General features: G+C 29.0%; 1 protein-coding gene across 1 annotated transcript in view; it reads right to left on the reverse strand.

Moving 5' to 3' along the window:
* Positions 1–271: 271 nt before the first annotated feature.
* Positions 272–13,714, reverse strand: part of LOC134697354 (COMM domain-containing protein 5-like) — a 31,883-nt gene continuing 18,440 nt past the window's right edge. The window contains exons 4-7 of the mRNA XM_063559578.1: positions 12,490–12,540; positions 6,206–6,301; positions 5,192–5,267; positions 272–1,970 (exon numbers count right to left, since the gene is read on the reverse strand). Coding sequence (XP_063415648.1) covers positions 1,869–1,970; positions 5,192–5,267; positions 6,206–6,301; positions 12,490–12,540 — 325 coding nt within the window. The 3' untranslated portion in view covers positions 272–1,868. The remainder of the gene's footprint in view (positions 1,971–5,191; positions 5,268–6,205; positions 6,302–12,489; positions 12,541–13,714) is intronic.

The raw sequence follows: 13,714 nt of genomic DNA on the forward strand, positions 1-13,714 counted from the left end.
TACTCCTTCAATATACAAGGGTTCATAATATTCAAAAACTTGTTAGCTAAGCTTTTAGCTCTGTAATCCAAAGTTTGTAGTCTGTTTAACTTTACCCATGTATGTTCAGTGTCTTTTTGACTTATATGGAACTGATTCCTTGGGTATCTTTTTTCTTTAACTCTATATTGCGTCTAATTTCATTGGAGAATTTACTGGCTTCTTGCAAATTAATACTTTGGATTCAAAAAATTTTGAAGGCACATCATGTTTTGCATTGAAAAAAACCCTATTGAAATAAAAGTTTGTTTTAAAAATAAATTCTACATTATTCTTCGATAAACAGCTAAGTACGTGAACAATATTATCTAAGTTTATTGCTATTCACATTATATAATAATATTTAATTTGATATCAGTAAGAAAAAAACTTCTATTCATATTACAATCCAGTTTTCACTTGAATGGGTGAAAATACATTTAACAGTTATTCCTCAATAATTGTATTGTAGATTTTGGATTTGCCTTTAAAAATTGAGAAATTACACACTAAATTTGGCAGAAAATACTTTTTTACATGCTATATATCTGTAATCGTTTAATTTCACGATATAAAATTATATTTCACAATTTTAAAGTGTACATAGACATTCATATAATAAAGGTTAACATCACAATATAAACAAGATAAGAAAAGGAAAGAAAATATTGAAACAGATGTATGTCTAACCCAAGTTAACATGAAGCAAATGTTACAATTAAAATAGAAACAGTGTATGATAATCTCTTTATTTTACAAAACCATAGGATGAACATTCAGAATACAGATCATGTAATTCAAGTGACAGGGCCAAAATATATACCAAGAAAACAGATGTGCTGCTTACAAAATACCCTAATAGGTGGTACCTCTTACCAAATCACACTTTATTTTTTATGAAAACTTTATACTTAGTAGAACCACAAGTGGAGAAGTAAAAACTGTAAGGTTGGGTCATAAAATCTCAATGGAGATGTAACAATACTAATATAACTGCCTTTGAATTATCGTCAATTTCATATGAGTGGTTCTTCTTGCTTATGCTGTTACATGTCGCCTAAAATTGATTACTATCACTTCACTTTTTTTTTTCTTTCTTTTTTTTTTTTTTTAAATTATACATATTTTGATAATAATCACCTGTTACATCAAACCTCAGTTGCCTCGGGAAGAAACTTCACCACTCAATTTTTAACTATTGTGGATAGTTGTCTCATTAGCAATCATACCACATCTTCTCATTTATATATTATCACCAACTTTAACAACCTGCACTCTCACTTCTGCTTTTCAATGATAAAAAAGATTTTCAAATTTCAAAACATTGTTAAGATCATGCACCAATATAGTAATCATTCATACATTAGTCAATTATTACATTTGATGTATGTTTCATTATTATACTTTATTCTGATTGGCTAACTGCACATCACATGTTATTCCTTAAGCAATTGCATCACTCAATAAAACTTTTCATTCATGATAACACGTGGTCCCACAATAAAGTGCACAGGTGAATTGAATAAAAAGTTATAAAATTCGTGTTTTCTTGATCATAGCTAAAAATGTAATTATAAGTATTGAATGGTTCTTTTTGTAACTTCATAGGGTTGTAAAAGCGTTGACCGTGCGCACATTTTTAGAATGAAGCACTTCCACGCTTCATACAAACTGTACTTCGGTCAACGCTTTTACACCCCAATGAATTTACAAAAAGAAGCATTCAATTCTTAAATATATGTTTGACACAGTGGTATCTAAAAAGTATCAAAAACAGGAATGTTTCATTTTATTGCAATTGACCTTCTTCATCCTGAGTATTGGGCAGTACATTATTGTATATTGGTTTGTTAATCTTGAATTTTTAATATGTTTCTTTGTTCAATGTCCTCCATTTCTTTCAGAACAAATGCCACATTATATCGAAGTTCATGAAACTTTGATGTTGGTACCTAAAAGAGAAAAAAAAATGTTTTTGAAATATCAGAAAATGTCAAAATAATAATATTATAAGTTGACGAATAGACATGTAATAAAGAGAAACAGCAGTTTGTTTGTCAAGCTTTTCTAAGAATGGGTAGGTATTTACAACCAAATAAATCAAAATTATCGAAGCTGACAAATTCATTTGAATTCTAGCTATATTAAGGCCTGCCAAATATAAATGCAGGGTTCAACAAACTAAATATTACAATGCGATCAATGATTTGATACAATAAAATAAATGTTAAAAGATATTCTTATTGACACATGCGCTATAAGTTTCCCATCCTATCACAATAGCGGCGTAAAAAGCAGTTGCATCAAAAGTGTGTGTTATACCCCTTTTGTACAAATGCAATTGTTGCAGAAATAAAATCAAAATATTCAAAAAATCTAAATAGAAATGAGAAAAATGACGCTGAAGGAAGCATGCGGGAGGATATCTTAGACTTGTAAATTTTAGATCAAAAATGACTATTAACAGTTCTATAACTCTGGAATGACAAAAAAGACTTTTTTCACCTAACCAAAAACTGTAAATTTAGTAGTAAAATAATCCAAGCATACTTATGCTAGCATAGTGAGTGATATGTAAAACAAAATTGCCTTTTATAAATTTTAAGATCAAAAGTACCATAACTGTGCAATGACAAACAGGAAGATTTTGGGCTATCAAAAGAGCTAAAAAACTGCAATTACAAATTTGAAAATTTTCAAAATCAAGCATTATATTAATTCCTTTCAACAGTTCCAACAATTACGTAAAGTTTCCAGGAAATCATTCCAAGCCTAAACAAATATTAATGGACATGTGAAAAATTAACTCTACTTCAATCTGATAGCTAAATTACCGTGACTCTGGAATGCTAAATCAGAAATTTTAAACTCTTAAGAGAGCTTTTTTTGTTTATCAATTACAAAAGATAGTGTTAGGTTTTCAGGAAATCAATCATGGCATATGATACTGGAGAAACATAAGTCTAGTCTACGACAAATGTAAAAAACATGAGAAATTGACCAGTTCTCTTTGAAAGGTTGCGAAACTTCAATTATGATGTTAATTTGTCACATCATAAAGAGAACACTTTAAATACTTAACTGAAAAGATAAAAGGCTGTTCCTATATAGTCATTGTGATAATAGCTAATACATACATATCTGAAATTCAAGCTACAACACGATATTGTGGTCTTATCATTCCTACTGCTATTAGCACCTAGCACAATGCAAGTATGCAAACATTGTTGATTTGCGCTGCATTAACAAGACTTGAGTTAATTAAAATATCGAGCACAAATATTGTATTCAAGACTTAAAATTGCAAGCAAACTATAAAACAGAAATAAAAAATCAGAAATTTACTTGACTCTCATCTTGGGGGGATCATCTTGGGATATAAAGTTTATCGACCCCAAAATACTCAATACTATATATTTATCTCTGTAAACATAATATTCTGGAATATTTAAGTACACCTAAAATGATATTTAAGAGATAATAAATAAATATGTATTTATGTACTTTCATCCATTTGTTATTTAATAAGACAAGTAAGAGATCAAGGATTTAAAATAATTGTGGTTTAAGGGGGAGAGTATGGTATAGAAATAGATCAATCCCAAGCAATTAATATGACAATAAGAGCTTTTTTTATTGCCAAGAGATAAAGAAATATGTATAAAAAATTAATAATTTCGTCTGCAATTTGTGAGAGTTCTTCTGCACCTGAACAGGCTCTTTCTAATTGTCGCATTGCTTCTATTTTAGCTTTATGTTGCATAATTTCAATCTCTTGACTTTTTTCATTTTTTTCTTGCTTATCCACATGTTTAAGTTATGTAATATGGAATTTCATAACATACATAAAAAGTATAAAATTGTCCTTGATATATCATGGGTTATACAACCAAAGCTTTTAGTAATTTAGGCATATATTGATGAAAACATATTATATAGTATCTCTTGAGACAGGAAATAATACATGTAACTTCAATATCAGACCTCTAATGATAATTCATACATGTTATGAAATGATTTCTTCCTTTAATTATCTTAGCAACAATCAATAACAAATGAAACAAGATAGGTATTCATGATGAAATCTGGATGCAAACTTTTAAATAATGTAATTAGTTTCATAAAAATACCAATAACACATGGCCATTATAATAAAAAAAAAAATTGTCTGTCACGATTTCTTGGCATTTGATTTTTTTCATGTTTCGTTTTAAATTAATAGATTTTTTTTTTGATTTCAGGCAATTTCATTATTTTCTATTTCAAAACATACTAAATAGAAATCTCCCTCTTATATAATTATTTTTTTTGTGACATTTACCATACAATCTTTTTTTATAAAAGTTGATTCAGTAATATTGTAGTTTTACATTTGAGGAAAATATAAATCTTTAGAAATAAATCCATAATGGTTGGAAACAATATAAAAGCCCTTTGGAGAACATAAAACAAACCCACTATTATAAACCAGTTACATCACAAATTTAAGTATAAAGAACAGTGTATTTTTATGTATTTCCTCATTTTCACTACAGCAGCCATAATGAATAATACATTAGTAATAAGAATTCCTCAATTTATATATTAGACTACAAACATGATCAACATGTTTAACCCCGTCGTATTTTTGCGCCTGTCCCAAGTCAGGAGTATCTGGCCTTTTTTTGTCTTGTATTATTTTTAATTTTTAATAGTTTCTTGTGTACAATTTGGAGTTTAGTATGGCGTACATTATCACTGAAATAGTATATATATTTGTTTAGGTGACAGTTGAAGAACGCCTCCGGGTGCAAGATTTTTTTGCTGCATTGAAGACCTGTTGGTGACCTTCTGCTGTTGTCTGTTCTTAAATGGTCGGGTTGTTGTCTCTACGACACATTCCCCATTTACATTCTCAATTTTATTTACCTATATTTAGGTGTAAGTACAATATGGTAATGCAATCGACTTTACTTGATTCAAATATACCAATCAAACTACTTTGATATATCGATAAATTCAAGCGTCAGGTGTTAAATAAGCTTTTAATCGACTCATTCAACCAGTTATGTGAGGTTTCCATTTCAAACAAGACAGTCAAAGATTGCTTTTAGTCCGAAATGGACATGTACGACCCCTGTAATCTTGGATTTTTGTAAGATAGCAAAATTCCTTTTGATATTTAAATGCTTACCTCAAATTTATGAATGTTTCCATTACTTAAAGTCATTTCCATAAGTACTGTAGGTTCTAATGCTCTGTTTAATACACTGAAATCAAAAATAGTAAATTAAAATAGTTTTATTCAAAGAATATACTTCTCCAGCGAGTAAGGAGGAGCTATACACTATATGTATGTTACTTGTTGATGCTGTCAATGTCAGAAATTAAATTTCTATGTCAAGCTGTATGACACTAAATTCAGAAACAATCGAAATATTTTTTATACCTATATATGTTTAAAAGAAAAAAAATAACCATGACCAAAAGGTGACTGAACGATTAAATTCACCTAATAACAGTTTTGATTCTTTTTGCATTCATGGATTAAGTTTCGTACTCTCTGATAGCATTAGTGTATAAGTACTTGACTAACAATTTATATTAAAATAAACTTTAATTAAAAACTTAGTTATTACAGACAGACAGATAAATGACATGAGACAACAATAAAATGTCACACTTGACAAAAACAGATAGCAATAGTGCACACTGACAATGATTGATTTAATGTTGAGAGTTTTAAAAAATGATAGGTTTTACTACAATTATCAAATACACTTAACATTTTCAATAATTGATGACAATAAAGACTAGGTCAGATAGATACTGACAGACAGATATGTTTATAAGTATCCGAGAAATAGACCTAACTATGATAACTTGACATTGACCATTGAATGAACCATGAACTTGAGGTTAAATGAAACATGACAAGACATGACACCTTACAATCACATTTCATCAGTCTCTGAATGATGAAAAGAATAATAGACATAAAACAGACAGAAACTTAACATGGGGTATCTGTATACAAGGAATAAAACATCTCAGTCTTCTAGGTTCTAATATTTAAAGTTTTAAACAGACAGTTAATGCTGCTGTGGCCAAGTAATCACTATGTTTCCCATTCTGTGACTTTCTTTGCATGGTAGACAAAAATCTTGAATGCTAGAAAATCTTTATTATTATATAATATTCAACCAACCTTGTAGATATTGCAACATCTGCTCTCCACTTAAATGAATCAAGTCTGGGCAATCTGGGTCTGCTCTCCAAGGCATAGGTATCTATGTGTGGTCTCCTGTTAAATTTAATTTTATTTTGAATTGATTAAATATTACAGAAGGTTTATATTGTATTTTTGGGCTAATTGAAAGGTATTTATTGTATATCATAGATGGTAATATATGCAATCATAAGTGTTGACAAATTAAAATGTCTTCATTATTAGGATTATTTTAAAGGATAATGACCAAAAAACCCGACAATGAACCCAGAGAGAATGAGCTAGTTGTTAATTTATGTTATTTTCGTCACTTGTGGAGTTCTGTCTTATTGGAAATCATACTGTACAACATTTTCTTTTTTATATATAAGATAGCAAACAACCTTCAAAATATCTGGACAATTGTCCATCTTCCTAAGGAGATCTGTTGATTTTATTTTTCATATAATATGGAGAAATTAAAAGTGTTGCGTTTTTATTGCTAGTGTGTAAGTTAATCAGCCATGTTTATCTGAACTTTCAAGAAATAATTCAATGAGAAGTAAACAGAAAAATTATTAGTTAGTTTTTTTTTATCAGTTCATTCACAGTATAGTACATCAAATTTCAAAGGTATAAATGACATTAGATGTTTTTACAATATTCCGTTTTGTTTTGTTTGACCTTAGTGATATTAACGTTATACAATTTGTTTTGATGACCAGAGATTTATACATGTAATTGAACACTTATATATTGATAAAATATAGATCAACACTAACAATGATCTTATGATATAAACACTGCAGTCGTGCTGTGAAAATTATTGACATGAATATGATGTGATAATTTAATTTTCACTATATATATATAGCTTGCATTTTCAGAGGATTTTTTCCACCCAACACTGTGAATACATTCTTATTGGTTGGATATCAATCTTAGTGGATGTCTTGAATACAGGTGCACCACAAAATTAAATGTTCATCGCATAACAAACTTTCTATAGTTGTGTATGCAGTATGCAGACTCCAGCAAAACCAAGAATATAAATGTCCACGAACATGTTAGTTTTTCTTAATTCACGAAAATTGGTTCCCAAGAAAATAAATGAATTCACAGTTTCTTACTTTTGAGAAAAAACAAATCATAAATCCAATTTATGAAAATCATAAACATTTATAATTGTTTTTTTATTGATTATGTACTGCAACTACTCATGTATGGTATAAATATCAGAATATGTATTACTTTAATATCTATTGTAAACTTATGCTTTTAAACTAGTAGGAAAAACCTATTGGAAAGTTGATAGTCTTTTCATAATTTTATGTCTCTTACCAAAGAAGGAAAAAAGTAATGGAAATATTAAAACTCTTTTTCATGGAACGTATAAAAAATACTTGCTCCTTTAGAAAACAGTCATAAGAATTGAGGACAGGAGTCTTAAACATATTTTTCTATGTATTCATTTTTTTTTAAATTGTTATTACTGTGCTGTAATGTGTTTGCTTAAAAGAAAATTCTGTCACAAAACAATAATGTTTATATGACAAAAAAGATTTTTATTTGGAAACCAAACATAATATCATTGTCATGCACATAAGTACATTCATCAACTATTGAATCATAATAGGTAAGTGTCTAATTTCATTTGCAGTTCTTTGACCACATTCATTTTGTGAACCTATACTGTGTAAAATATCCAATCATGGAATCCAAATTCAGAGCAGTTTTAAGCTTAAATAATGTTGTGTCCATACTTGCTCAACTGTTTATTATTCAACCTCTGTGAGAAATAAAATTGAGAATGGGAATGGGGAATGTGTCAAAAAGACAACAACCCAACCATAGAAAAAAATAACTGAAGGTCACCAACAGGTCTTCAATGTAGCTAGAAATTCCCGCACCCGCAGGCGTCCTTCGGCTGCCCCCTAAACAAATATGTACTAAATCCAGTTTGCTATCACTCTGTCAGCCCCTTGAACAATGTATTATCTACATCAATTTTCACATGATTTAGAAAACAAGAATATATGTCCATTGAACACTATGCCCTGCTTTCTCAGTCACATTTATCAAACCATACAGGAGTAATTGTCCTTGAAGGATGAGTTTACCTGTTTTTTTATGTCAAAAAGGTCTAAAAGATCAAAAGCATTAAAATATAAGAAAAATAAGAATGATCAACATCATCATGGCTTTATATAAAATTTAGCACATGATTGTTGACTCTTTCTTAGAGCAAATTCCTTTAAATGATGATATTTACAAATATTCCTTTTTTTAGCAATGGGGGCAATGATAGTTTTCAGCTAGATCATTGAAAATATGTTTTAAGGATTATAGGTTCACGTTTGGTTCCAAATGACCCCGCTAGTTTCAGGGGCAATTTTTCATTTTGTTTAAAAGATGCAAACAGGGGACACCGAAAGATCACATTGACCTTTTGTGCAAAATAAAACCAAAGAAATCCTTCAACATTCAGTTGATTATTTTTTAACAATTGAAATTTAAGAGAGATATCATAACTGTGTGTGTTTGTTTAAAAATGTAGGCGAAAAAGGTGATTAATAGTGCTTGTAAATGTTCTGCACATAAAAATGACTATCACTGTTTTTATTTGTAGCATTTTTGTCTTAATGTTTTTTGTTTACAGGTTTATTTATTGTTATACTGGTAACAATTTTTTTTCAACAAAGTTTTCCTGTCAGTACATACATATTGACAATAAACTACATAACATATATTACTGTTAATTTGTTACATTATCAGCAATTGTATTTTGTTTACAGTTTTATATTATTGGTAAGAATGTTTTGCAACAAATGTGACACCTCTTGGTGCTTACACAATAAAATACATTATATATATAATATCTTAATATACTATAATCTGTGCATGTGAATTAACTTTTAAACATACATAATTATGTATATAGATGTTATATATCTCTGTATTCGATTGAGACATTGACACTAACAAAGGCTATGTGTCGAGGCAAAATATTTATCAATATCATTTCATAACATATTCTTCCTTTGGTTAAACTTATCGCTGTTATATTTCCACAACTTGATGCTACAGTCTTGTACAAAGTACTGTCACAAAATTTATATAAAAACACTAAAAATATATTTTGTGGACACAGAATTTGTGTTAATAATTTTGTTTTAATGTAAACCAAGCAGTTGTCCTTATTTGTAGTTTTATGACATAGAAGACAGTGCTTAATTTTAGGTTGAATAATATGAGTGTGTGAGTAGATTATCAACTGGATGTTTATTGAAGATAAACTTGTATAACCTGGTAAAAGTAGGTGTTTCAAAAAACGAAATTACAACTTGGACACAAAATTTATAAATATACATTAATAAACTTGTATGGTATGTATTGCTATATATAGACGCTAACATTATAAATTGATATTGTTGTTAATTATTTTCCTTAAATTTTGTTTACTGACTTATTCATTATATCATTTGTAAGATCAAATATGACCTTGGATGCCTTAAGGATAACCAACATTAATTTTTTTTATAACAGTTGCTAACCTTCTACATCATTTGGTTTTTGGTGTTAAGTATTTTTTTTTTGTATAACATCAGACCTTGAAGGCATAAAACTTTGCTCAGTGCTCGGAGCACAAAAATCATGCTCGAAACATGAAATCCAGCAACTTGATTGGTTGATTATCGAGTACGAGTACAAAAATCATGCTCGAAAGTTTTATGACCGTGAGACCAGGATGATTAAAATACTGAACAGTAAAAAAACATTACATCATAAACCATCAAATCCTCAAACAAAGGCAAGTAACATTGAAGTACATAATATAAATGTGACTCGCCATAACATTTCTATGCTGTTTGGTGTAAGCATCATGATGAGAAAGCGTTGAATAAAGGCAACAGTAGTATACTGCTGTTCAAAACACATAAATCCATGGACAAAAAACAAAATCGGGGTATCAAACTAAAACCGAGGGAAACGCATTAAATATAAGAGGAGAAAAACTATTTCTATTTAACAAAGTTTTCTGTTGGTACATACACAATATACTACATAACCTATAATACTGTTAATGTGTTGTACATGTATTATCAACATGATCAACACTTGTATTTTGTTTACAGTTTTGTAATATTGGTAAGAATGTTTTGCAACAAGTTTGACACCTTCTGGTGCTTACACAATACATTACATTATATATATAATATTAGATACAAATATATATATATAATCTGTGCATGTGAATTAATTTGTTTACCTACACAATTATGTATATATGTTATATATCTCTATAGTTGATAGAGACAATGACACTGATAAAAACTACGTGTTGAGGCAAAATATTTGTCAATACTATTTCATAACATATTCTTTGTAAATTACCATCATTCTTATATCAGTATTGTTGCGCAAATCTTCAAACTTATGTCTATATATATGTTGTTTACAAATTGTTAATGTTATGTTCATTATTTTTGTACAAGTAATCAGTTTTTTTTTGTGAATCTAATTACATATAATAAAATCAACGCTGTGTCTTTGGTTAAGGTTGTAACTGTTTTATTTCAACCTCTACATGCTACAGTCATGTACATAGTACTGACATAAGTTTATATAAATTACTCAAAATATATTTTGTGGGCATAAAATGTGGTATTAGTAAAAAAAAAAGATAATATAATCTAAACCAATCAGAAATCTTATTTGTACTCTTATGACAAAGGATAGTGCTTAATGTAAGGTTGAAGTATATAAATGTGTGAGTATATGTACATGGTTTAACATCAAATGGATAATTATTGAAGATAGACTTGTATCACCATGTGAAAGAAGGTGTGTCAAAATATTGATACATTATACAAAAACCCTGTACAGGTTATAATTTGTAGAAAATTACAACTTGTTCACAAAATATATAAATATATATTTAGAAATTTGATAGTTGTGAGTTGTAGCTTTTTTTAGGCCCTAACTTTATATTTTCATAATGTTTTTTATTATTTTCCTTGAATTTGTTTACTCATTGTATCTTTTGTAAGAACAATTTGTAACATATTTGACCTTTTGGTGCCTTTACAATAAACAACATTAATTAATTTTACATAAACAAGATAAAAGGTGATAACTTTCTTCATCATTTGGTTTTTGGTGTTAAACGTTTTTATTTTCATAATAAAAGGAATAAATAAAATACTGAACAGTAAAACAAAACACCACATAATACACTAACTCCCCTGGAAAAATTAGACCCCAAACAAATGCAACTTACATTGAAGTACATAAATGCTCCTGTTTTAAAAACAACTATAACACACCTGTGATATTGCGGGTCCGTGACTTAAATAAATTATAAAACTATGTGTAAGCCTTATTTTAGTATTGGTATTGTCATCTGATAAAGTCATGCCGATTCTGCTTTGAAGATACACAGTTTTCACTGCTTTCAAATCTTTCTGTTTAAACTCGTCAACATGAAACTTATCAATTATTGGTAGTATTAATTATTTGGAAAACAAAAGGTCCTGGAATGGAGTATTTTTTAATCAACAGCATTGTTCTATATAAGTTATAAATAAAGTTGAATTCTTTGATTCGCTGTTTTAAGTCATGCCCACTAACAATTTGAAAACTGTACCTATATGCTTTATTTAAAGTCCAGATTTTTTAGTATTCGTATTGTTATCTTAGAAAGTCTTACTGATTAAAATACTACAATAGGGAATAATTTGACAATGATTGAATTGAGTAGTGTCAATCCTGTGATTATGACCCGTGTATATATATAGCAAAATCTTTAAATACACCGTTTGGTGGTGTGCCTGTCAGATGCGAAACGTACAGATAAGGTAATAGGTAACAGGTTAGTGTTCTATTGGTAGCGGTATCGAATTCGACCCGGAACCTGTTAATTATTGGCAATATTAATTATGTGGATAACAAAAGGGTTTGCAGTGCTGTAATTTTTAATCTACACCATTGTCCTATATCAGGTATTTATAAAGTTGAATTCTTTGATTTGTCGTTTTTACCTATGATAGCTGACAAATTGGACCTCGTTATTTTAAAATTATAGATAAACAAAAGATTCAGGGAATGATGCATACATTATTACTGCTTCCAAGAGTTTTAACTTTTACAACTCATCCCAATTGCATGTTTCCAACAAAAAATAAATTAACAACAAAAAATACACTGTGCAACTATGTAGATGTCATGAAAGATACAATCACTAGTTTTACTCGACAATTGAACTATATGTATAATGTTCTCACCTTGATCCAAAAATAACACTGGATAAGTCTTCATGGTATGCTTCTGGTATTCTAGGCAAGAAAAGAAATTATACCTATGTTAAAAATGTCCGTTGTCAATTAATTGTTTATAACAGTTCTGAGTGAAAATAAGTACACAGCCAATTTTGCATATATACTATTTTTGTACTTAAAATCTGTAGTGCTAGAAATTTACTTTTGATATTTAGTACTATTTACATACCTGTATTTAACAGTACTTGATTTGTACTTCAAATTTTTGTAAAGAAATAATACCAAAAGCGATCACAATATTCCATGTTTGAAAATCATAATTTTAAGAGATTTGAAATAGACATTTCTATCAAAATGCTGAAAATGTAACATTGTAACCAAAAATATGAATAATTAAAATTTCAAGTACAAATCAAGTATTGTAAAATACAGGTACCTAAATATTACAATAATTTTAGAGTAACAAATAGTACTGAATATGAAAAGTAGATTTTCCAGTTCTTCAGATTTGTTGGTACAGACAAAGTACCTATGCAAAATTGGATGTGTATACAAATATTTAAACACTTAAAGCATTGGTCATTATTTCAATTCATTAATGTCAAACTGATTAACCAATATTAACTTATTTTGATCAGTACTTTCTGAGAACCGTGTAATGGAAATGTTTTGTTGAAAGAACAGCTTGACAGACAAATCAGCAGATGGACAAACAGGGTAAATCAAATATAGCCTTAGCTATAATTTAGAGTGGGGTTATAATATACATGTATGTAAATTAATGATCTATCAAATGTACATTGTACTACCTTGAAAGTGACCTACTGAACTAGACTTATCACATGGTTTGACAAATCCGGTGTACTTACATTAGCAAACACAGGTGCCTAAACTAAGTCTAGCGGAGCAGGATCTGTATACCCTTCTAGAGCACCCGAGTTCACCAATGGTTTTTGGTGTTTTTTGTGTTACTCAGTCTTTAATTTTCTTTTTTCTGGTTTATATATGGTTGGTTTTTTTGGGTTTTTTGTTATGCCATGGTGCTATCATTTTTTTACTTATAAGTTATTGCTTTGGTGTCTTTTGCATTCCTCTATAAACATTCCAAGTCAATTTTCATTAATTTCTAAGGAATTATTAAGTTTCAGAACCGTATATAAATTCATGGGATGTGACATTAAATCAGACAGCTTCAGCAATCTTGTGTGTCATCTATGATTTATAGGTTGCA

This window comes from Mytilus trossulus, chromosome 14 (assembly GCF_036588685.1).
Source record: "Mytilus trossulus isolate FHL-02 chromosome 14, PNRI_Mtr1.1.1.hap1, whole genome shotgun sequence".
In the NCBI taxonomy this organism is placed as follows: domain Eukaryota; kingdom Metazoa; phylum Mollusca; class Bivalvia; order Mytilida; family Mytilidae; genus Mytilus; species Mytilus trossulus.